Here is a 26,328-nt window from a genome sequence, read left to right as displayed (position 1 = left end):
CAAGGGGAAACCGCTTTGTTACGAACTGTGTCCACATTTTGCGCGGGTTACTCAAGTCCCCCTCAATTAAAATACAGCAGGCCTACCCAGAGAAGTAGGTTTTGGAGAAATAACGCGTACTGTCTCTTTAAGATCCCTTGGCCAGTCTGCTTCGTATTGATCAATCCACCATTTTCCAACACACAGCGGCGGCAGTGGTAACAGCGACGGGTACCGCGATAGATAGCCCTACCTGGAGACGCCAGGACCCGGGGCAGTCATGGCAGCGAACATGTACCGGGTTGGAGGTAAGGAGGAACACAGTTGTTGACAATTTTGTATCCTTTATGTCGCGTTCGCCCTGGTTCGTCGCGGGTTTTGCAGCATGGTTTTGTCCTTTTTTATTTCCTAAAGCTAAAGTGCCTTGTGCTTCAGTCAGTGATGAAGATGATGGTGACTGTGAGGAGGAGGAGGATGGTGATGAAGAGGAGTCTCGTAGGGACCCCGGGTTTTTCTCGTTGTTTCTAAACGTATCACTATTGTTGTTACAAACCAATATGGTCGTCTTTAGAGTTAACATTTGTTTTTATTAAAATAGTTAATCCACGATTCGCTTTTAAAAGTAAAGTTTGGTTTGCCAGTCGGCTAACTAACGTTAGTTGGCTAACAGGCTATTTGGCTCTGTTGAGAGTGTGAGGATTTTGAGGCAGAGCAGGATAACGTTAACTGCTGCTGGTCTCTGAAGTTAGTTTAGCTACTGTACCATACTTTCAGAATTATAATAAATTACAATAGCTGTCTATTGTCTAATCCAATTAGTTTTATTATATTAGACTGAACTTTGAGTTTGTATCAAATTTATCAGCATTTGCATTTAATAATATATAAACTTTACAATAACGTTAGCTACCTAGCAAGATTAGTCTACTCCGGTTCAAGTTGAGTTAACTTAGTTTCCAACTCACCTGGATCATTCAGTGCATGGGAATAGTTTGTATACTGAGGTCAGGTGTCCCACTCCCCTGCAACATATTAAAGTAGTTTGTCAACAAATGTGTAACTGTATCCAGCAGTAGGCTAGTCAAGCCACATGTTTTAAACCAAGCTTCATTCATTGTTAGCTGGTGTGAAAATGTTTCCGTTTGACCACAACAGTGAGTATCAGAAGCACCAGTTGTGGATTGTGATGGATGGGGTCAATGGGACCAGTCATAGAGGAAACAATACTATATAACAACAATAACATAGCTTAGCCTATCCTCTTACTATTCATACATGTCAATTGGCTTTCAGCTGTTTATGAATCATTTGTTTGTCAGAGAAGTGAGACAACTCACTGTCAAGCTAGTGTTCATAAAATATATGGTTTAGTTGGCACTGTACAGAAATGGTAACAATTGGGTCTGTGTGTTATTCTGTATGTCTGCATGCGTTCATGCCCATTCTGCTGGATAGTGGACCAATGAATTGTTTTGGAAAGTGGTGAATTCAAGCCACTCTTCTTTGCTATGCACACTGTCAGTGCACACAGAGAGCGCCCCCTGTTTACAGCAGATCATTTTAATTGATAGCTGGGAAATGCAACTTTTTGACGGCAGCACACTTATTTTAGAAATGATGGACCATTGTTGGAACTGTTTGACAGTTTCTCAAGAACCTCTGAATAGCCAATCAATCAGTGCCAAGATAGTAAAGGTAGGCCTACATTTTAGAGGGAGAAATTATTTTGAATTGCCATGCCAATCAATCAATCAATCAATCAAATGTATGTTATAAAGCCCTTTTTACATCAGTAGTTGTCACAAAGTGCTATACAGATACCCAGCCTAAAACCCCAAAAAGCAAGCAATGCAGATGTAGAAGCACAGTGGCTAGGAAAAACTCCCTAGAAGGCAGGAACCTAGGAAAAAACCTAGAGAGGAACCAGGCTTCAAGGGGTGGCCAGTCCTCTTCTGACCTGCTACATTCCCTGTAGGTCCCCTGTTTGGCCCTACAACGCCCCAGTTGTTGCCTCAGCGCTTTGGTTCAATGTCGGACCGCTCATGGTAGTACACTGATATCTAATAAGAGTCACATGTCAGTGAACCACTGTCAGCAGAAGAATCACCCATAGCACACTTTGAAGCTCTGTGAAAAGATCCACGATCAAATGCATGCCTCTCTGGGTAGGTGCCTTGTCACCTTCTCCAGTTTGCCTGGCATCAAAACAAAGCCTGGTTCCTCTCAAAGATAGCTGACACTTAAAAAATATGATACTGGAGACAATGCTGGATCGTAACAAAGGCAATGAGGAGGACTTCAGTTGTGGCTGAAGCATGGAGAAAGCCTGTCACACATACACAGTAGGCTAGCTAGGCCCTAATGGCTTTGTTTCCCACAGTAGATCACTCTTCTGGAGAGAGAGACACCTTTCTGGCATTTTTGGGCACTCATTCTACACCCTTACTCCTTCCGATAGATCACTTATTTATCTTTGTTTCCTGTAGATCACTCTTCTGGAGAGAGAGCCTCCTCTGGCATTTAGGGTCCCCGACCATTTTATCCACCAAACCCCAAGGAAAATGATAAAAACATGGGTCTGTATGGTTGTTGGTGGTTTTTCATTTAGGAGTCACACAACATTATTGTGAACTACCATCATAATATCCTAAACATATGTGTTGTCTCTGGCATAAGAGGAAAGTTGCTTGATCAGCAGCATCAATCTGGCATTTTCAGCGTATTGTCTTGGCTAACGCACTCTGAATGAGCACCAAATTGTCATCATGGCCACTTTCCCTGTAGGTGTGTAGTCTCAGGCCCCTTGGGGTCAAAGTTCAGGAGAGGATCCAGTTAGTTGCTTGGACAAGCTTTACTAAGTATTCAGTTGAATTGGCTCCTTTGGAAAAAGCCCCCCTTGGTACTGTCACATGGCATCTTCATTACAAATGTGATTGGCTCGTCAGAATAGGCTACATGTCATGCAGAGAGTGCATGATGGGATCGATGTTTCGGTAAAGGAAGACCGTAAGGACAAAGAGCAGCGTTATCTTCAGCAAGTGACATTTCTACTGATGGCCAATCACTGACACCTTGAGTGTGATTGTGATGTACATCTGCATTGCTTGCTCTCTGGGTATCTGTATAAGCACTTTCTGACAACTGCTGACGTAAAAAGGGCTTTATTAAATACATTTGATTGATCTGATTCTAACCGCAGTGAAAACTGAAACAGTCTCCTTGGAGCCGAACTGTGGTAAACAGCATAGATACAAAGCATTTCCTTGGCAGCAGAATTGATACAGGCTCTCTGACAGAGAAAGACCACGCTCGGATAGAAGGCATAGCCTAACAGTCACAGACAGTACGGATGATTGTACAAAGTTTGGCTAGTGTTAGAACAGGCCCTGCATTTCCTCTTCCTATATGATGTGAGATAGATGGACAGATCGTCTATGAAAGTTGGAGAGTGGGTGATTTGAAAGTGAAAGTTGGAAAAGAAGAGTGATGGTTCAGTGGGGGATTGAATTACCCAACTGCCGTTGCCATGGTAACCCCAATCCCATATCCCCGCAGACTGAGACTGACCCTGATCTGGCCTGTGGTGTCCACCAGAAACGTGTGTGTGTGTGTGTGTGTGAATGTGTAGTAAGTGTGTAATTGCGTAGGATGTTCTCTACCTCTCGTTTCTCCCCACAGTCCCTATGCCCATCTCTCTCTTTCTGTCCATATCTATTGAAACGCATCACTCTTTTCTTTCCCCCTATACGTCTATCACTCTCTCTTCACTCTCCTATCTGTTAATTACTCTCTGTTCTATGACAGTCAATCTCTTACTTTATTTATTTATGCCTTGTCTCTCTCTTTCTCTCGGTCTCGCTGTTTGCCTGTCTATTTGTCTTTCTGCATGTCTGTCTGTCTCCATGTCTCTCTCTCTCTATCTGCTTTTCTGGCCGGGTTTGGTTCCACTCAGAGTGGGCTGACTGTGTCTTTGGGGCTCAGCTACATGCTACGATTGGCTCTGAGGGAATTTGACTGCACTGTGACGTGGCGGGTAGTGAGGGCACATGATTGGCTGAGGCTGGCAGTGGGGGAGGTGTGGGGGTAGCAGACGCTGTCTGTGGGCACATGCAGGCTGATCTGGTGGGATGGTAGGCGAGGGCTGGCAGAGACAGACAAGCAGACAGACGGGCAGGCAGGAAGAGCGACTGACAGAGTGAGATGGAGAGACAGGGAGATGGGCAGGAAGGTTTGCCTGTTCTGTATGTTCATTGAATGTTTGAGCTCTTTTGAATGAAGATTCACTGCATGTTTCTCCTTAGTAGACCGCTCAAATTGAGTTGGCTAGTGTTCGTTCTGCAGGAGTACACACGTGGGCACACAGCTGGACACTTACGTTCAGCTTTTTGTAGATTATTGAAATTAAATTGATTCATTACATCGCTCTCTCTCTCTCTCTCGCTTTTTGTTTACATGAACCCTGAGGGGTGTGTGTGATATATATTTCCTTCCTAGGAGAGCAGAGACCTGCTCGGTCAGACAAGAGACGAAGAGACTGGAGAGGATGGGGGTAGACTGTGGAGGGAGACTAAATGGGGAGACAAGGGAAGGGGTTTAGCTGCAGGCAGCCTACCAAGTGTGGGAGTATGATAATCTGACGTTAGCCAAGATGCATGCAGGGTTGACGAGGCATGCACCCTACTAAGCCCAAGGCCTAGGAGGACGCCCTACTGGGCCTGGAGAGAAGGAGAGAAGAGTAGGGGGGGCGAGAGGAGAGCAGGGGGGAGAGGAGAGTGGGGGGGAGCAGTGGGGGGGGGCAGTGGGGGGAGAGGAGAGCGAGCAGGGGGGAGGAGAGCGGGGGGGAGAGGAGAGCGGGGGGGAGGAGAGCGAGCAGGGGAGAGGGGCTAGGCCAAGAGCAGGGGGAAATAAGGAAAGGACAGGAGAAGCTGGGTCAAGAGAGGACAAAGGGAAATAGGGAATGGAGAGGACAAAGTAAGAATGGGAAGAAAATATTGAATAGTGGGTCAACATGTGGTGTTTTGATATACTGTACAACAAGCTATTGAAGTCATTCATTAGTCCAAGTGGCTAAATCACTCCGCAAGAATACAGTTGACACTGTCTCTGTCTGTTGGCTATACAGGGAGTAGGCTAACCACAATACTGACGTGTTTTCTCTCTCTCTCTCCCTCTTTCCCCTCCTGCTTCTCTTCCCTCCACCCCTCTTCCTCCACAGATTATGTTTATTTTGAAAACTCATCCAGTAACCCACTGCTGATCCGGCGGATAGAAGAGCTCAACAAGGTGAGACAGTGGTGCATGTGTACAGTCTCTCTAGCTCTAAATAGGGCTGTGGCGGTCAGCCGGTAATTGTCACGCAAATAACTGCCGGTCTCACGGTAATTGGCCGTTAATTAACATAAACACGTTTGGCATCTCCAGGCTTCCAAGCATAGCCTACAAGCAAGCCACTGATGCGGATCTTTGGAACATGAACATTTTTTAAAAGTCTAATAAATCAATTTAATATAGCGTACACCATCACAATAAATCCACTATTTATAATAATAATAATATAATATGCCATTTAGCAGACGCTTTTATCCAAAGCGACTTACAGTCATGCGTGCATAATTTTTTTTTGTGTATGGGTGGTCCCGGGGATCGAACCCACTACCTTAGTGTTACAAGCGCCGTGCTCTACCAGCTGAGCTACAGAATTTAGGCTAAAGAAACATTATGATATGATCCTTCCTTGTGTTAGGCCATGATCTAGCTATGCTATATGGCCGTGGGCTACACTAGTTCATTTAGCAGATAAGATTTGCATATAATTCCCGTAGCATTATATTATTTTATAGGAAGAAGAATACAATTGAACATGGCTGAAATAAAATTAAGGATATTTTCCCCAAACGATTTCCGAGGTAGTGCGCACATGCAGCTATTCTGTGTTGAGCGGTTAACAATGTGATCATTTGAAACGGGTCCTCCTATATGCTTCATTTAGTTATTTATGCAACTTTAGTTGTGATACAAACTAGTGTTACACGGTATACCGGTACCACAGTAATATCACAGTACCAAAATGTCATGATACTTATGATACCAACATCTTTGAATACCATAGTACCGTTTCATATGATACTACCAAATCTTTCAGCCCTACCGATTTAAAGAACCTGCTGGCGCCTGTTATAAAATGTTTATAAAGTCAGTTGAATTTAAGCAACAGCCACTCGCCTCTTGTATGCGCAGGTCCAATAATATCCACTTCACTTTCATGCGCGTATCACGTGTGGCAGCTGTAATCAGCCAGCCACATCCCCCACCAGTCCTCACTCACCTGCTTCTCTCTGTCCACTTTTCATGTACATATTTTCCTCCATCAGTTTTTAAAATCTAATTTAGCAGTGATGGCGAGCGGGGATGCAGAGCCTGATGAGTCTTCTGTTGTTAGTTGTACTTTTGTTACATTGGAGCAGGGCGCAGAGCGAGCAATGTTGATACGTTGTATAATTTCATCGCCTGTAATAAAATAAAAAAGAGCACAGGCCCAGTCTGAGTAGACTTTGCAAGTTCACTGTCATGCAGCCTTTGAGTGTCAGTGAGGGAAAATGGAGCACCGTTTCGCAACAGGCATGTTTGCAGCTTTACAGCAAAGAAAACGGCTTTCTCTAGCCTAAACGGTAAAAAGAAATATGACCCATATTACCGGAGATGCCTATTTTACTTTCTATCTGGTTTCGCACGCATGTTATATAATTTCACAAACCATGTTTCAGGTCGTTTTTAAACTAATCCTGGGTCGCTAATTATTGGTTTGATAAAAAACAACGTTGTTCAGTCATGTCACCTAGCTAGCTAGCAACCTGGTACTGTAACTTGACAGTAGGTTTAGGCTAATTTGATTGGCAAAGGATGAAAGGAAAAGGGTCTGCTACTCATGAGATGTGCTTCAAAGGTAGGATTCATATAGGCCTAATGTAAGCCTAAACTATTTATTTTAATTTAATTTAACCTTTATTTAACTAGGCAAGTCAGTTAAGAACAAATTCTTATTTACAATGACGGCCTACAGTGAGGGAAAAAAGTATTTGATCCCCTGCTGATTTTGTACGTTTGCCCACTGACAAAGACATGATCAGTCTATAATTTTAATGGTAGGTTTATTTGAACAGTGAGAGACAGAATAACAACCACAAAATCCAGAAAAACGCATGTAAAAAATGTTATGAATTGATTTGCATTTTAATGAGGGAAATAAGTATTTGACCCCTTTGCAAAACATGACTTAGTACTTGGTGGCAAAACCCTTGTTGGCAATCACAGAGGTCAGACGTTTCTTGTAGTTGGCCACCAGGTTTGCAAACATCTCAAGAGGGATTTTGTCCCACTCCTCTTTGCAGATCTTCTCCAAGTCATTAAGGTTTCGAGCCAGACGTTTGGCAACTCGAACCTTCAGCTCCCTCCACAGATTTTCTATAGGATTAAGGTCTCCTTTGTTGCCTTGGCCGTGTGTTTTGGGTCGTTGTCATGCTGGAATACCCATCCACAACCCATTTTCAATGCCCTGGCTGAGGGAAGGAGGTTCTCACCCAAGATTTGACGGTACATGGCCCCGTCCATCGTCCCTTTGATGCGGTGAAGTTGTCCTGTTCCCTAGCAGAAAAACACCTCCAAAGCATAATGTTTCCACCTCCATGTTTGACGGTGGGGATGGTGTTCTTGGCGTCATAGGCAGCATTCCTCCTCCTCCAAATACGGCGAGTTGAGTTGATGCCAAAGAGCTCGATTTTGGTCTCATCTGACCACAACACTTTCACCCAGTTCTCCTCTGAATCATTCAGATATTCATTGGCAAACTTCAGATGGGCCTGTATATGTGCTTTCTTGAGCAGGGGGACCTTGCGGGCGCTGCAGGATTTCAGTCCTTCACGGCATAGTGTGTTACCAATTGTTTTCTTGGTGACTATGGTCCCAGCTGCCTTAAGATCATTGACAAGATCCTCCCGTGTAGTTCTGTGCTGATTCCTCACCGTTCTCATGATCATTGCAACTCCACGAGGTGAGATCTTGCATGGAGCCCCAGGCCGAGGGAGATTGACAGTTCTTTTGTGTTTCTTCCATTTGCGAAAAATGGCACCAACTGTTGTCACCTTCTCACCAAGCTGCTTGGCGATTGTCTTGTAGCCCATTCCAGCCTTGTGTAGGTCTACAATCTTGTCCCTGACATCCTTGGAGAGCTCTTTGGTCTTGGCCATGGTGGAGAGTTTGGAATCTGATTGATTGATTGCTTCTGTGGACAGGTGTCTTTTATACAGGTAACAAACTGAGATTAGGAGCACTCCCTTTAAGAGTGTGCTCCTAATCTCAGCTCGTTACCTGTATAAAAGACACCTGGGAGCCAGAAATCTTTCTGATTGAGAGGGGGTCAAATACTTATTTCCCTCATTAAAATGCAAATCAATTTATAACGTTTTTGACATGCGTTTTTCTGGATTTTTTTGTTTTTATTCTGTCTCTCACTGTTCAAATAAACCTACCATTAAAATTATAGACTGATCATTTCTTTGTCAGTGGGCAAACATACAAAATCAGCAGGGGATCAAATACTATTTTCCCTCACTGTACATATCACAAATCAATTTCTTTCTGGTGCTCCTTACATTTTGTTTGGTGCCTAACGTTTGAAAAGTTGGGAGCGGTGTGTGTTTGTGGGAGAGAGTGGTGTGTGTTTATTATGAGAGGGAGAGAGAGAGAGTGTGTGAGGAAGGGAGGGAGGGAGTGTGTGTGTGTCTGTGTTAACTAAAGAGTAAAGAAGGTTTCATGCAGTGTTTTCCCCATAATGACATGCAGATCATTATGCATGTATATTCCTTCCTCCCATTCCTCCAGCCAAATCACGGGTAGGCTTTTGCAAATCAGCCATTCTATGCAATATTCTATTATACACTGAACAGTGTGAAGTTTAATTCAATGCATTGTATTTAGTAGAAGTGTGAATTTCAGTGACAGGTTTTTGCGTAGCACATGTGCAGAACGTTTAGAAAATGGGAACAAGCGTCCGGGGGACGGGGCGAACAGGACGCTTGACCACAGATTTTTTCCATCGTGGTATTGCGATACTACTCGGTATTGTGATACTTGGCCTGGTATTGTTATTAAAATGTTGGTATCGTGACAACACTAATACAGACCTTAGCCTATATCTTTTTATTTATTTCTAATACATTCTAAGCCTGCATGATGCAACTAATGATTTCGAAAAAGTCCCGTGAAAGACAAGTGAGCTGCTTTTTCTTACGGAGGCTGCACACATGTCATCAGTCTCTCATTCACTATTTAACAAGCACTTGATAATATTCTCACCCATCAGACTATTCTCAATGTAATATGGTCTTTACATTTAGCCTACTAATATATGTGGAGTTATTTCACATGGCCCACAAAAAAAACATGTAATCCGTAGGCTGCACTCGAATAGCGGATGGAGGAAGTGCTTTCCATGGTTACATTTTTAATATGCCAGGTAGGCTAAACCGGTTGTAAAGCAGATTGATTATTCACCAGCTATTGGGCAATGAATGGGCTTATAAGAACACATATTTCACTAGGCTCTGTAGGCTATGAGCTCTCCAACCCTGTTCCAGGGGTCCTAGGCCTATAGGTGATGTTTGGCGTTATTTGGCCTCTTTAGTTGTGATAGGCCTAAATGTTTTGATAAGGTTTCTATGGGATAGGCTACGTGATGCATGCGACTATGATTTGAAAAAGTCTGCACTGTTTCTTGCCTTAGACTGAACACGCTGGGCATCATTCACAAGTGATCATATTCTCACCCATCAGACTATTCTCAATTTAATCTTGTCTTTACATATACTAAATCATATATGGGAGAAATTAGTTCTGATTTAGAGTGGGCCATTATCATACACCTGTATGCGCTTGAATAGCGAAGGAATGACACTTAGTTTTCATGCCAGCCAGGTAAGCTACTCCGGTTGTAAAGCGAAGCAATGTGCTTAATATTAGGAAAGTTGAGAAATAAATATAGTAGGCTTAGCCTATAGAAAGCTGATGGGATCCTCTTTTTAATAGAGACCATCAAAACTCTGTTTTCTCACGCAATTGCATAGCCTATAGAATAAATGTTGCGCAACATGGGCTTATAGGAACACTTATAATTAAATGCATCAACCAGCTATGAGGAGCTCTTACTGCGCAACAGGTGATCCTATTCCGCTCAAACTCTGAATGCCAGGGCTCTCATAAAGGGTTTGATTTGATTTTCGATTGCATTTGCATTGATGTCAGAGTGATTAGAGGGACAGTAGAGCGCTGAGTACCAGGCCATTAGCGACTAGCCGTTAGCAAGTTTGGTAGGCTACCATCGGCAACATCAGAGCGCAGGTTTGGAGAAGCCTAGTTACCGTGACTCAACGGTCACGTGGAATTTGGTGCGGTCATGACTCATGACTGCCGGTGTGGCGGTAATACTGTCACCGTATCAGCCCTAGTCCTAACAGGTGCAAACTGTCCTCTGTCTTTGGCTGTTTAAATGTACTGGAGACTAGTGTCTGTCTAATGTGATTGACAGAAGACACAGAGCTGAGTCTAGGCCTAGCTAAGCTGCCTCTCTCATGTCACTCAGTCAGTCTGCCCAGACTGGCATAACACTGGCTCTTTCCCAATAAGTCTCCCCTGGATCCCTCACGTCCTCTTTCTTCTAATCCTCAATGCATTGGGGAAGGTAAGAGGGGAGGGACTTTGGGTCATCTTCTCCAAAGTCGTTTGAGAAGGAAGGAGGTGATGATTCAAGCGAAGACTAATTCAGAAAGATTAACCTCATCGGTCATTAGTAGTCACACCACCTTGATCAGCCAATCGACACTGAAATGTAAAATACTTTGTTATTACATAGGCCTAGCCTAGTTGTTCTACTGTTGCTACAACATGTCAAACCCAGACTTCACCAGACTAGTTTCTCAGTAGTGCATATAAGCCTAGCTGGTATTGATCTTTCTGCTCTCATATCGTCAGCAAACCTCAACTCCCAACTCTACTCTCTCTGTGTGTGTGACCAATGACGTGTGGCAGGCTGGGCTGGCGGATTATGGTCGTTACCACGGTAACCCTCCGTCTCGTCTCTCTCTCTCGTGTTGTGTTGCAGACGGCCAATGGAAACGTGGAGGCTAAAGTGGTGTGTTTCTACCGACGCAGGGACATCTCCTCCACACTCATCGCCCTGGCCGACAAACACGCACGTGAGTGACACGCACGGTTCACTGTTCAGTCAAAGTCTTCACCAACTAAGCACTGTTCAACATCGAATGCCAACATTCAAATCCCCTAGTAGAGTGACTGTTCAGTCAGAAACCACTTTTAAATGTGACTTTTATTTAAACAGGTTAGGCTATTCTCATTCAGATAAAACGTCTCGCAAGAGAGACCTGTTCACTAACCACCATTCAGCATCCAAAGCCACCTCATCCCCTTGTATAGATCAGATGGACAGTGACTCAAGTGTTCTGTGTATACGGTTTTCAGATGTGCAATCAAAACCTAATTTAACCTAATGACTTCTGCCTGAAGAGTGAATGTGTAGTGAAGGACATGTATCCGTCTTGGACTAGTCTAGGCAAATGTCAGTGTTTGTGTACGTTTGCTCGTCTATGCAGAATTGTGTGTGTGTTGTCGTGTGTGTGTGTGTGAATGACTATGTGCATGCCAGCGTTACTGTGTGTGTTTGTCTGTATGTTTCCATTGTATGTGTGTGTGTGTGTGTGTGTGTTTACTCTTCCTCCCGAATATATGAGCTAGCTTTGCGGTGTTTGAGGCTGTAGCTAGCTGTGGGCTGTAGCTAGCTGTGGGCTGTAGCTAGCTGTGGGCTGTAGCTAGCTGTGGGCTGTAGCTAGCTGTGGGCTGTAGCTAGCTGTGGGCTGTAGCTAGCTGTGGGCTGTAGCTAGCTGTGACGGTTGTAGCTGTGACGGTTGTAGCTGTGACTGTTGTAGCTGTGAGGGTTGTGTGGATGTGGTTTCACTGGGCTGCTCATTACTGGACCTTTTTTATGTTGAGACTGAGAAGAGGGCGTTCTGCTTCAGACCAAGGGTCTGACTGACTGTAGAGAATTTAAGCCTTCTAGACTGCAGCAATCCCAAGGCCTAACTCACTGAATGCACTACTGTGTCCACCCATACGACTGAATGTGTGGGGCTAAACGTTAGGTTGGGTGTGGTAGTGTGTGTGCAGAGAAGTGTGAGAGGGGGAGGATTCTGTGGCAGTGGTTTGTTTTTTTGTGGACCACACAGTCAGCAAGGAGGAGCTCGCTCTGTGTCTCTGTCTGTCTCGCTCTGTGTGTATCTGTGGGAGAACCACTGTTTATTTTTGAGGACCGTGTGTGTCCCGGACAGTCCCACCTTGTGCGTGTTTGTGTGTATGTGTCTGTGTGTTTGTATGTTTGGTGTGTGTGGAGTATGGGCCTCTTGGTTCTATGTGCTGCCAGCACCAGCAGTCAGTCCCTCCAGAATTCCAAATTGTGCCCCAAATGGCACCCTATTCCCTATATAGTGTACTACTTGTGACCAGGACTCATAGTGCGCTATGTAGGGAATAGGGTGCCATTTGGGACGCTGCCCCAGACAGACATGTGCAATATGTGAAGTATGCATGTAAGGAATGGCTCTTCACCGCATGGGTGTGGTGGTGGGCTGTTGTACGTGTACATGGGTGTGGTGGTGGGCTGTTGTACGTGTACATGGGTGTGGTGGTGGGCTGTTGTACGTGTACATGGGTGTGGTGGTGGGCTGTTGTACGTGTACATGGGTGTGGTGGTGGGCTGTTGTACGTGTACATGGGTGTGGTGGTGGGCTGTTGTACGTGTACATGGGTGTGGTGGTGGGCTGTTGTACGTGTACATGGGTGTGGTGGTGGGCTGTTGTACGTGTACATGGGTGTGGTGGTGGGCTGTTGTACGTGTACATGGGTGTGGTGGTGGGCTGTTGTACGTGTACATGGGTGTGGTGGTGGGCTGTTGTACGTGTACATGGGTGTGGTGGTGGGCTGCTGCTGTATCCTGTCTGAGTTCTGGAGCCGTCAGCCCAAGGACAAGCGAAGAGGGGAAAATTAGAGGGCCTGTTGTCTTGCCCAAACCGTGTCTGTGTTTGTAAATGGGAGAGGGAACATTACTCTCTGAGAGTGGCCCTGTGGAACATTGTCCTTGTGTTGTACCGGATGGCTTTCTTTCTCCGTTCTGGATTATCGCCTGTGTGTGCTGTGAGTCACAGATCAAATATTTTCCTTGCCGGGATTCGGTTGGAGCCTTCCCTTAGAGGGCCTCTGACTGCACCCTTACTCCGGGTCTTAGCCCCGCCCCTGTCGGCAGAGCTGCCTCCTGAGTGGTCGGTCCCAGTGATTGACATGGCCTTTTGCTCCTCTGGCCCCTCCCTCAGGCAAATGACTTAGCCTCTCTTTAATTGCCCTTTCTATTCTGAGAACTCTAGAACTTTAGGCCGTTAGTTTCAGTAAACAATAGACATCAATGGTGACGATGAATCCATTCACAAATATTAAACAATCGAGTGGTAAAGTACAGAATAACTGTTTCTCAATGTAGGCTAGTCTTCATACCTTTTTGAAGAATGCATCATTCCCTCCTCTACTCGTAATGCGTCTCATTCATCAATCATTTATAATTGGTACGGACAGGTGAGATGGAGAGGCAATTTGTAGAGAGTATGGATTGGGTGCTGTGCCAGACAATTGGCTCTGTCTTTTTAGGGGTAGAGAGACTCAGGGCTCAAGGACTCAGCCAGTCAGGGGCTGGTGATAATGATGCTACTGCACCTGTCCACCACCTGGCTGCAGACCCCCAGGCCAAAGCAGGCCTGATGGTTGACCCTCTTCTACTAGGACTGGGAATTGCCTGGGACCTCACGATACGATATTATCACAATACTTAGGTGCCGATACGTGATTCTCACAATTCTATATGCATTGCGATTCGATACTGCGATTTTTATTATTGACTAGGTACAGCCGACTAGTCAAATATAATATCGTCCAAAACTAATATTGCAATGTGTAACTATGAACTTTTTTTTTTTTTTTTACCCTACCCTGGTTCATCAGGGGTGTGCATGCACACACACACACACACACACATATGCAGGCAACTACACAGAAGCAAGCTTACATGCTGTAAAAGATGCCTCATCTCTCTCTGTCTCGCGCCTTCTCTAATGAAACTCCAAATGAGCTGGAGCACGCGCCTACTGGTTTCGCTCTCTCCCCCTTTCTCCCCTCTGTCCCCCTTGCTCTCTCTCTCTATATACAGTGCATTCGGAAAGAATTCAGACCCATTGACTTTTTCCGAATTGTGTTATGTTACAGCCTTATTCTAAAATGGATTAAATTATTTGTTTTCCTCATCAATCAACACACAATACCCCATAATGACAAAGCGAAAACAGGTTTTTATACATATTTGCAAATTTATTTAAAAAAACAAAAAAAAACAGATGCCTTATTTACATAAGTATGCTATGAGACTCGAAATTCAGCTCAGGTGCATCCTGTTTCCATTGATCATCCTTAATATGTTTCTACAACTTGATTGGAGTCCACCTGTGGTAAATTCAATTGATTGAACATGATTTGGAAAGGCACACACCTGTCTATATAAGATCCCACAGTTGACAGTGCATGTCGGAGCAAAAACCAAACCTTGAGGTAGAAGGAATTGTCCATAGAGCTCCGAGACCGGATTGTGTCGAGGCGCAGATCTGGGGAAGGGTACCAAAACATTTCTGCAGCATTGAAGGTCCCCAAGAACACAGTGGCCTCTGTCATTCTTAAATTGAAAAAGTTTGGAACCACCAAGACTCTTCCTAGAGCTGGTCGCCCAGCCAAACTGAGCAATCGGGGGAGAAGGGCCTTGGTCAGGGAGGTGACCAAGAACCAGATTGTCACTCTGAAAGAGCTCCAGAGTTCCTCTGGAGATGGGAGAACCTTCCAGAAGGACAACCATCTGTGCAGCACTCCACCATTCAGGCCTTTATGGTAGAGTGGCCAGACGGAAGCCACTCCTCAGTAAAAGGCACATGATAGCCCGCTTGGAGTTTGCCAAAAGGCACCTAAAGGACTCTCAGACCATGAGAAACGAGATTCTCTGGTCTGATGAAACCAAGAGTGAACTCTTTGGCCTGAATGCCAAGCATCACGGCTGTAGGAAACCTGGCACCATCCCTAAGGTGAAGCATGGTGGTGGCAGCATCATGCTGTGGGGATGTGTTTCAGCGGCAGAGACTAGTAGACTAGTCAGGATTGAGGGAAAGATGAACGGAGCAAATTACAGATGAAAACCTCCAGAGCACTCAGGACCTCAGACTGGGGCTAAGGTTCACCTTCCAACAGGACAACGACCCTAAGCACACAGCCAAGACAATGCAGGAGTGGCTTCGGGACAAGTCTCTGAATGTCCTTGAGTGGCCCAGCCAGAGCCCGGACTTGAACCCGATCGAACATCTCTGGAGAGACCTGAAAATAGCTGTGCAGCGACGCTCCCCATCCAACCTGACAGAGCTTGAGAGGCTCTGCGGAGAAGAATGGGAGAAACTCCCCAAATACAGGTGTGCCAAGCTTGTAGCATCATACCCAAGACGACTCAAGGCTGTAATTGCAGCCTAAGGTGCTTCAACAAAGTACTGAGTAAAGGGTCTGAATACTTATGTAAATGTGATATTTCAGTTTTTTATTTTTACAAAATTTGAAAAAAAAAAAATACTTTGTCGTTATGGGGTATTGTGTGTAGATTGATTAGAAAAAAACAACAATTGAATCCATTTTAGAATAAGGCTGTAACATAACAAAATGTCTGAATACTTTCCGAAAGCGCTGGATCTGTCGCTCTCCCACCTTCCCCCTCTTCTCTCCCACCTTCCCCCTCCCTCCTTTAGCCCCCTCCCCCACGTCTTTCTCCTCAGTCTTCCTCCTCAGACCACACACATTCAACGCCTGCTGAAATACTTTCTCTTCTGTGTCTTTTCCCACATGGGGAGTGAGGAGAGAGGGAGTATAAGAAAAAAGAGGAGAGGGAGAGGTTCGAGAGAAACATGCTGGGGGAGAAGAGAGGGGGAGTGAGGGTAGAGGATAGAGGGGGTTATAGAGAAACACACCAGTCCAGGCGGGGGATCTATATTCCCATGTATTACTAAATGAGCCCGGCACCTGCAGTGCCACAAAGCATTGACGGGAACTCCTCTGGATCATTACCCTAGCTCATTTGCATCTTTACCCTAGCTCACTGCATCTTTACCCTAGCTCATCTGCATTGTGTGAATACTATTTTTGTTTGTCTTCACCGTTTTCTTGGAAAACAAATCTAATCCTTTTGTTTGGCTCTGGGTCTCTGGTTCTTCGGTATGTGGTGCCCTCACTTGATGATCTGCCCAAAACCCCCATTTGTGTGTGTGTGTGTGAGCGAGCTAACTAACGTGACCTCTGACCCCTACCAGGAGAGCTGGAGGAGGAGATGGAGAACCCAGAGTTGAACCCAGTTGACCTGCCAGAGAAACAGAAACACCAGCTGAGACACAGAGAGCTGTTCCTGTCCCGCCAGCTAGAGTCACTACCCGCTACACACATCCGGTATGACATGTCCATACCATCTCACCTTATGTTGGCTACCTGTTACAGACCATGGGAGTTGGTTACAAGTATATGTATACACACAGCCTGGAAAACAGATGGCACTTTCTTTCACCTGTATTATAGGAACGCATTGGTTCTATATAAGATGGTAACAGGGTGTGTGTGTGTGTCTCAGGGGGAAGTGTTGTGTCACTCTGCTCAACGAGACTGAGGCTCTGAAGTCATATCTGGACCGCGAGGTAGGTGGCTGTCTTTACTGTCCTGTCCTCACAGTCTTTATACACTGTCTTCTCAGAGAGTGAATGGTGTGTACCAAAGCCTATGGGTGGCTCTGATATATGACCATGTTGGACGAATTTGTGTTCATGTCTGACTGACTGACTGACTGACTGTGTGGTGTATGAGTGTGTGTGTGTGTGTGTGTGTGTTGTGAGTCTTGCTGCTGTATGAATAATTAATTGTGTTGACCCAGAATGTTCTTCTCACAATCAGTAATGAGGAGACGAAATTCTGCTCTCTAATATGCACACACTCACTCCACAACCCCACTCAATTTTTCCATTCTTATTTCTCTAACTCTTTTCTAATGTCTCCTCTCTCTATCTCTCCCTCCTCTCCTTTATCCCTCACTTCTCTTCCTCCTCTCTCCCTCCCCCTCCCTCTCTCCAGGATGCATTCTTCTACTCCCTGGTCTATGACCCCCAACAGAAGACTCTGCTGGCTGATAAAGGGGAGATCAGGGTGGGGAACAAGTACCAGGCAGACATCACTGACTTCCTTAAAGAGGGTACGTACGCCAAAGACACTCATAACTGTGGACAGTTAGCATTTCCCATAGTAAAATGTGGCACGCTAGCCTGTAGATTAGCCTCTTGGCTAGTATTCTCTTTGGTAGTGCAACCCGGGTCCTATCTCATCTCAAGGCTCAGTCAGTGGGAGGGCATGGGCGTCTGCCACACTGCCTGATGAACCCACTGCAATTATGCAACATTATGACAAGGAGTGTGTTATCAAAGTGAGTTTTACTGAGGAGCCATGTCACCCCAATAGTTTAGGAGAGGGTCAGAGGGCAGGATATTCAACGTTTTGTGAATCTTTGAAGAACGATAACCACATCACCCCAAGACTGTTGGAGAGTCGGAACTAAATTTAGTTTAGTTAACCACAGGGCTGTCTAGTCCAGTGGAGTGTATCAGACTGGGTCCTGTGCTGACTGGTTCCTAACTGGTGACTGTGCTGACTGGTTCCTAACTGGTGACTGTGCTGACTGGTTCCTAACTGGTGACTGTGCTGACTGGTTCCTAACTGGTGACTGTGCTAACTGGTTCCTAACTGGTGACTGTGCTAACTGGTTCCTAACTGGTGACTGTGCTGACTGGTTCCTAACTGGTGACTGTGCTAACTGGTTCCTAACTGGTGACTGTGCTGACTGGTTCCTAACTGGTGACTGTGCTAACTGGACCCCCAGGTGAGGAGGATGGCAGGGACCTGGCCAAGCTGGAGGAGAAGGTGTGGGACCCCAGCAGTCCCCTCACAGAGAAACAGATCGACCAGTTCCTGGTTGTGGCTCGGTAAGTGGCTCCGGTCCGATGGGCTGTGGTGAATGGGTAAGTGGTTCTACTGTAGTGGGAGGTGGTAGTGCCTTGGTAAGACTGCTGTTAACTGGATAGCCAATGTAAAATGTTTTTCAGTAAGACTGGTGGGAGGAATTTTAGGTTAGTGGCTCGGTAAGACTGACTGCTGGGGTGGAAGGGTATTGGATCAGTAAGAAGACTGGTCTGGTGGGGTGGAAGGGTTTATTCACACAGGTCTTCGCTTTGCACTATTGTCAAAAACATGAAATCTGGAGGATTAATACACTCCTCCTGCAGTATGAAAAAAAAGTATGAAAATGTATGCACTCACTACTGTAAGTCGCTCTGGATAAGAGCGTCTGCTAAATGACTAAAATGTCAATGTAATTTTTTTTATCCCTGTCTGTCTGTCGCCCATCTCTCTCCCTCTGTTTCCTTCTCTCTCTCTACTTCTCTACCTCCTTATCCCTCTCTCTCTCAGGTCAGTGGGTACCTTTGCACGGGCTCTGGACTGCAGTAGTTCTGTCCGGCAGCCCAGTCTCCACATGAGTGCTGCGGCTGCTTCTAGAGACATCACGCTGGTAAGACACACACACACACACATTGCCCACTTCCCTAGGTAAGGTCAGGGTCAGGCCAGAGGTGAGTGCTTGGCAGGAGTGCTGTTAGCCTAGGGGTATGCTGGGAGCTACAGTGTGTGTCTGTACTGTGTGTGTGTGTGTGTGTGTGTCAGTGTTCGCTTGCCATAGTGTGAGTATCAGTAACGAGCAGGCTTCAGCCTGTCCCAGACGCCACACGTTCCGGCCCACTTCTACACCTCATCTATAAAACATGGAACACAGGCCTCAGAGCTACAGCTTTCAAAGTACACACACACATCCATATACGTGAACGCGCACAATATTGACTAGAGACGCTCACACTGACTGTCAAGTGACAAGAAAATAGCCCATCCACTTCTGTTTTAGACTATGCTCTATTCCTTAACCTTGGTGGCTTTGACAAGCAGAATAATGGGGACTTTTTGCTTGGCTTGTATGTTACAAGGGTTGGTTTTGTTGGCTGGAAAACCAGGGTTGTGTTCATTAGGGCACACAGTAAACCGCACAGAAGTGTTTCTTATTGGACAAGTACAGATGGTACCTCCCCTGTTTTGAAGTGTTTCTTCTGTTTTGTGCCTACTGAACACTACCCGCCATTTTGCCCCCCCTCTCCTATCCCCAGTTCCATGCCATGGACAGCCTGGATAAGACGCGTTATGACATGACGCGGGCCATCGCTGCGCTGGTACCCCAGGGAGGGCCTGTTCTCTGCCGGGACGAGATGGAGGAGTGGAGCGCCTCAGAGGCCAACCTGTTTGAAGAGGCCCTGGAGAAATACGGAAAAGACTTCACAGACATACAACAGGACTTTGTGAGTACAGACAGTTAGGCAGACACGGTTCTTCTGCCTTGACTTGGACTAGCCTCGACAAGGAAGCTCTGATGTGCATGCCACTGAAATAAGGGGGAAGAGAAACATTGCTTAGACTGAGAGGAACAGGCTCAGTTCAAGGCTCACAATAATGTAACTCGGGGATGGGCAACTGGTGGCCCGCGGCTCCCCTTTTGTAGGCCCGCGGATCAATCTCCAAAATGAGTAGAATTGCATGAAATTAGTTATAAAATTCCAAAATCTTCTTTCCGCCCCATGGCAAAATCTGTAGCATTGCAGGAAATTAACTGTAAAATGTATATGTTTTCTCTCTTCTGTCAAGAGGGGGGCCGCTAAAATGTTTTGCTCGCAAGGTGGGTGGGGGCCAACAATATTTTACTAAGGGCCCCCAAAAGGCTAGGGTGACTGCATGTGTAGGTATGGATGTAGGTACGCAGACCCGCAAGCCACTGCGGCCCCTCATGATGAGCTAAGATTTTTTGTGGCCCCCACCCCCATCAAAGTTGCCCATCCTTTATGTAACTAATAGTGTGACGCTCAACTCCGAGACTCACAGGCATCTATTGAGAGAAGAGAACCCTGCATGTCTGCTGTAGCCGTAGAGATGGATACTGTATGTGTATATCTCTGTCAGCCAGGTGCTGCTGTTGCCCTGAGGGGGATGAATGAAGGTTTCTGCAGTCGTTACACCGTGCCTCCCTCTGCCACCTGGTGGTGGGTTACTGTCATTGCACTACCCAGCCCACAGCCACAGCACACCGGTTAACTCGCTGCTGTTAGGGGTGGGGCTTGCTGTCTCTGGCATCCTGACAACTCCGTTGCCTCTTTCAAACTTTTAAAGAGCGCAGTGTTCATTTTCCCGTCGAAGATCAAAGTATTTGCTTACAAAGATGGCAAAACATGTAGAAAATAGTGTAGAAAATGTACAAATGTATTGCCCTAAAGCATGATGACGAGGACATTTGTGAGGTGGAAACGGCTCTAAAGCATGATGATGACATGTCTGTGATGTTGAAACCGCTTGTCTCTCGTCCTCCCCGGCAGCTCCCATGGAAGTCCCTGACCAGTATCATAGAGTACTACTACATGTGGAAGACCACAGACAGATACGTACAGCAGAAACGGTTAAAAGCAGCAGAGGCAGAGAGCAAGTTGAAGCAGGTCTACATCCCTAACTAGTGAGTATCTATCTGGGTGGCTCGCTGCTGGGGACTGAGATACTGTGCTTCTTGTCAGACTGATACAGCAGGTCCCAATTTGCCCCCTACCCCTAACTCTTCAATGTTTGCAGATCGGAAGGCTCTGTAGTGGTGGAGCTTCTGCCAGCAATGGAGGGATAGGGAGATAATTGGGACTGGCTGCAGATGATGGTTCCCACTAGATGGTCAAGCTGCAAAGCCAAAAATGTAGCTCTAATTTAAGGTTAGGGTTAGGCATAAGGTTAGCAGTGTGGTTAGGGTTAGGCATAAGGTTAGCAGTGTGGTTAAGGTTGGGTTTAAAATCAGATTTTAAGACGAGAAATGGTAGAAATAGGCGGGGTTTATGACTTTGCAACTTGCCCAGATAGTGACGACCGCAGATTATACAGCATGTTGCATCTATGTCTCTGATCCTCTGCCCACGTCCTCATTAGCAACAAGCCCAACCCCAACCAGCTGAGTGGTAACAGTGTAAAGCCTGGAGGTGTGGGAGGCCTGGTGAACGGCTCAGTCGGAGCCGGGTGTGTGCCTGGAGCTCTGGGGGTGGTCCCACTTCCCCCAGGACAGACGCCAGGTCTGGGCCGTGCTTGTGAAAGCTGCTACAGTGAGTAACACCACAACTGTCCTGTTTCCTGGATGATGGGATAAAGAAGGATTAGACCAAGATGATGTTATAAAAGAGACCAGGAAGTACACCTGGGCGTCAAGAGTACTAGTGCTCCTTTCACTGGTTCTTCCTTCATCTCATCCTAGGATGATCTCTTCCCCATACTACAGTAGCAAGGCTCCAAGCCAAGCCTCCATCTCTATGGCTGTCCTTTAACAATGAAGGAGTGGGAGTTTTTATGACGGAGAGAGAGGCAAAGCTCAGCTCACGCTGCAGTAGAATCTATTCAGAGCTATTTTAGTAGTGTTAATTGAGTCTTAAATGATTTAAAGGCTGACTCTGTGTGTGCGTGTGGGTGTCTCTCGATGTGTGTATGTGCATATGGATCCATCTCTCTTTCTCTCTGTGCGTGTAGCCATCAGCTCGTACCAGTGGTACTCGTGGGGTCCCCCCAACATGCAGTGTCGTCTGTGTGCCTCCTGCTGGACCTACTGGAAAAAGTATGGAGGACTGAAGATGCCAACCAGGCTGGAAGGAGAGCGGCCCGGACCCAACCGCAACAACATGGTAAACAACAACAACTCAAACTGAGATCTCATGTATTGGATCAGAAGTTTTTCCCGGATAATGCGAAACTGACCAGGAAAAACTCCCGGCCCTCCTGTATAAAAACGTACAACCGTTTGTTTTGGACGCCATTCTTGTCTCTGATTGTTGTCCATTCTCTTAATAATTTCTCATATATCCTCTCTCTCGCTCGCTCGCTCTCTTTCCCCACCCCCAGTCTCCCCACAGTGTTCCCATGCGTCACGGAGGGAGCCCCAAGTTTTCTGTGAAGATGAAACAGGCCTTCTACCTGCAGACCACCCAGGTGACGCGCGCCGCCCGACGGGTTTGTCAGGACATCATCAGACCACGCTTCCTCGCCCGCCACCCCTACCTCCCTCTCAATACAGCCCAAATCAAACAAGAGTGTGAGTACTGTACCCCTCCACCCCTACCTCTTCCTCACCACCCAAATCAAGGCGGTGTGAGAGTACGGAGTAGACCTGGGTCCTGTTCATTAAGGCACCAAACGGAAGGAAACAGAGTAAAACAGGGAGGGACTACCTGGAATTGTCCAATAAGAAATGTTCATTTTCTTTTCCTGTTGCAAAATGTTTTGAAAGGTCTCAGTGGCTGTCTTATGTAACTGTCTACTGAAATGTGGTACGTGCATACTGACTCTGTGCTGTGTGTGTATTCCAGGTGCACTGCGGTTGCCAGATGAGCCCAAAAAGCCCTTGCCGCTGAAGCCAGTTGAGAGGAAGCCTCTGGAGTCTGTGGTCCGATATCTAGGTGAGGATCTGTTTCGCCCATCTGTAGAGTCTCTAATTTTCAGTCTGCTAAATGGCATATACTTTATTATATATTATAGTCTGTTTTAGCCAGTGTTGATTTTGCGATTAAACTTCTGTTTTCTCTTCCTCCTGTCTCTTCTCTGTGTCTTCTGCCCTCTCTCTCCATCTCCCTCCCTCCCGCTCTCTGTGGCCCAGAGGCCCACCCGTGCCCTCCCAAACAGGACCCCCCGCGTGGCCAGACGGTCACCACGGGCAGCCTGACACCCATCAAGTCCACAGCCAACATCCTCAACAACGGCTCGCCCACCATCCTGGGCAAACGCACCTACGAGCATCACAACGGCATTGATGGTGAGATGGAGAGGAGTAATTAGGATGATGTAGATGGAAGACGGTGGCGTTCATTGCTGCCCTCCATTGGGTTTGAGTCTGCACCCCAACGTCTTGTATCTCTTTTACTTTTCTGCGGCATCCCTTTCTCCATCCCTCCCCCACATCTCCCTTTGTCCCAATATACTACTGTAACTGTGGTTATAGATGCCCCTCTTTTTCTCTCTCTCTCACCAACTTTCCACCTTTCACTTTCTCTCGCTCTCTTTATCCTCCCCTCTCTTTCTCCCTTGCCAGTTTATTTTTCCGCACCATCTGTCTCTGTCGCTCTCTCCTTTACCCTCTCTTTCTCTTGCACCATTCTATTTTTTCTGCTCTCTCCATCTCTCTCTCTCTCCGTCTCCTGTATATCCATCTCAGTAGGTTGTAGTGGAGGCTGGTTTCTTTCTCTGTGGTGTATATCGCTCTAGGCTACGGAGGGGGTTGTCATGGTAACCGAGCGGTAGCCAGGACCGATCTGAGACAGATGAGTGAGACTAGAGGGGTAGTGTGGTCCGCTGGGACCTCGCCCCCCTAATAACCCACCTCCTCTCCTGGACCACAGCAGGGCTAGTCCACACTCACTAGGGACTATGTCCATGTTCAGAAAGGAGGCGCACACATTAATGTGTGTGTTGCATAGAGAGGGAGAAAGAGAAACGTGGATGGAGAGGGGGAAGATGTGGAGAGAGACAGCTAGGCCTATAGGCCACCTACAATGAGTGGTTCTAGGGTGATTCTGCAGTGCAGACTAGCTAGTATCTACAGACATCTTCTCTAGGTTTGGAGTTTGGACGGGAGCCGAGACTCCTAGAATATGTGCTGTCTGTGCCTGACTAGTCTGAACGGCGCTTCAAGTCTTTCTCTCCTTTTTATTTAGGATTGATTTACTTATCTATTTATGGCCTTTCTCTGTCGTCCTCTGAGGTTACATATACACAAGTCCTGGACTGTACTACTACATTATTAACACGAATAGGCTACAGCAAGTTTCTGTCAATCTCATTGATATGCTGTATGAACAGAGCAGTTTGATTATAGCCCTATTTACACAATTGTCAGTGATATTATATATATATATATATATATAATAAGACACCATTCTGTCAGGGTCGGGGTTTGGGACAGGAAGTGTGTCACTAGGTGGAGTGGATCTCCTGCTGCAGTGCAGGGCAGATGACCATGCAGTACTACAGAAGACCAACAGGGGACAGGATAGGTCAGACATGAACATGCATTACTACAGAAGACCAACAGGGGACGGGATAGGTCAGACATGAACATGCATTACTACAGAAGACCAACAGGGGACAGGATAGGTCAGACATGAACATGCATTACTACAGAAGACCAACAGGGGACAGGGGAGGTAATATTTTAATGCTGCTGCTCCATCAGTCACTCTGTGCTGAAGGCAGCGCAAAGGCTTTAGAATAGACTAGAATCCTATTTTAACAATGAAAAGGCTTTGTCTAAAATTAAATTAAATAATCTATGTGACATTGCTACATAGCCTGCAAGAATAGACCATTACATTCAACATTTTAATAAAACTGAGTTTTTATGAGTTAAAAAAATACGTACCGGTAGCCAACACTTTTCACGTGTAGCTTGTTGTTATTGTCAGTCAATCAAAGTGGCACTACAGTCAGATGCTCCATGTGTAGCAAGTGAAGTGGGAGATTTCTGATCAATGCAAAATGTAATAAAAAATTATGGGATTCAGTTGGCTAAATGAGGAAGTAGGCTACAATGATCAACCAACCGGTAAAGGCTGCTGTTTTAATATGGAGTTGTTGTAGACAAGGACGGGGAGCGCAGCAAAATAGCCTCAATAAGCCTTGATACGTTAGCTAGCTAGCTTCTTTACATCGATTTAATGCAGTTAAGACCGACACTACCAGATGAGATGATGGATAACCTGTCGCAGCAACAAGTTTTTCTAACTAGCGAGAGTCGGTTTGGCTACTCTCTCTCTCTCTCTGTATCTCTCTCTGTCTGTCTCTCTGTCTCAAGTCCCCATTTGAAGTTTCAAAAAAGTTTCACATGCCCATCCCTAGTGTCTGTGACTATGTGGGTAATAATATCCATCTCCCCTCTGCTAGGTATGAAGCCCAAAGCCCCTCAATGGGATATCATGGCCAAGAGGACAGCTGAGCCAGGCCGCACCACCTCTGCCCCAATGCAGCAGGTACATGAACTGGACTGACTGCCCACAGCAGGAACCTCACTACAACCTTCACACAAGGTAGGACACCTCTCGTTCAAGGATTAATTGGTTGGCTGATTGATTTGATGTATTTATTTTAGTGACTTGCATCTTTAAGATGTCATGTCCATATGGGCTCATAAGATACTAGATATTCCAAAAGTAATCAATTTACAGTGTTAAATAATACTTTATTGTATTGTGCAGTATAATCATATAGTCGAGTATAAGAGATGGTGAAGTCTAAACCCTCTTCTTGTGTTTTCTTACCCCAGGTAAATGAAACGGGAAGGCATTTTTCCACATCCAGAGATGGAGTTGGGGGGATTTGAGTGAAGGAGGGCTGGAAGCCGCAGCATCATAATTGATTGGCAATCATCTCACCCAATCAGCACGAGCCTGCAAAACTGTCAAAGACCAATGGACCAATCATCTTTGGCAATGGAAGGAATGGATCTAAGGCTGTGGCCTATCAGAAGACTTCCTGACTCTACAGGACTGTGTTTATTACTTAACCTTGTTATTACTGTCATTATTGTAATTATAATAATTATTTTTTGTTTTTTACCATCTATAACTTGACGCTTATCAGTTTAATTGTTAATAAAAAAAACGATGAAACTTAAAGTTTCATGAAAACGTATTGGCGTTGTTGCGTGGAAAACCCCTGTGGAAAAGGGTGAAAGAACGACTGTCTGTATTGTAATATAAGCCATTTGCATCTTTTTTTTACATGTTTATTAAATATACAACAAGGAGACGAAGATTCATTTCAATGACATAACAATAATTCCTTGGTTGTTTTTGTTTCTTTTATTATTTTGAAAGCTTCTAGAGTATTCTGATTCTGTTTTGTGAGCAGGCCCGACCCTATTTGGCCAGAGAGGTTTAACTTATTGAGAAAGACTGAAACATGCTGTTTTTTCTACCTTTTTCACAAGTAATGCATCTATGCTTCAATGATGTAATTAAACAGATAATTGATTTT

The 26,328-nt window shown here is 45.7% G+C and overlaps 1 protein-coding gene across 1 annotated transcript; it reads left to right on the top strand.

Moving 5' to 3' along the window:
• Positions 1–26,328, top strand: mta1 (metastasis associated 1). The gene is made up of 17 exons (XM_041848156.2): positions 1–287; positions 5,195–5,262; positions 11,132–11,225; positions 16,473–16,605; positions 16,784–16,847; positions 17,278–17,395; positions 18,077–18,179; positions 18,664–18,763; positions 19,407–19,595; positions 20,661–20,794; positions 21,250–21,419; positions 21,838–21,989; positions 22,207–22,396; positions 22,671–22,760; positions 22,958–23,113; positions 25,237–25,379; positions 25,616–26,328. The coding sequence occupies exons 1-16, from the start codon at positions 260–262 to the stop codon at positions 25,338–25,340; spliced, it is 1,893 nt and encodes a 630-aa protein (XP_041704090.1). The 5' UTR covers positions 1–259; the 3' UTR covers positions 25,341–25,379; positions 25,616–26,328.

The sequence above is a fragment of the Coregonus clupeaformis genome, chromosome 25 (assembly GCF_020615455.1).
Source record: "Coregonus clupeaformis isolate EN_2021a chromosome 25, ASM2061545v1, whole genome shotgun sequence".
NCBI classification, from domain to species: domain Eukaryota; kingdom Metazoa; phylum Chordata; class Actinopteri; order Salmoniformes; family Salmonidae; genus Coregonus; species Coregonus clupeaformis.
Note: the sequence above shows the minus strand (reverse complement) of the source record. Positions and strands in the feature narration are given on the sequence as shown.

What these genes read in the sequence shown, in the direction of transcription:
- mta1 (XM_041848156.2), top strand. Translation starts at nt 260, where the DNA reads ATGGCAGCGAACATGTACCGGGTTGGAG. An exon ending in CTACCCGCTACACACATCCG is followed by an intron (nt 16,606 to 16,783) that starts GTATGACATGTC and finishes TGTGTGTCTCAG; the next exon opens with GGGGAAGTGTTGTGTCACTC. An exon ending in TGCTTGTGAAAGCTGCTACA is followed by an intron (nt 21,420 to 21,837) that starts GTGAGTAACACC and finishes CTGTGCGTGTAG; the next exon opens with CCATCAGCTCGTACCAGTGG.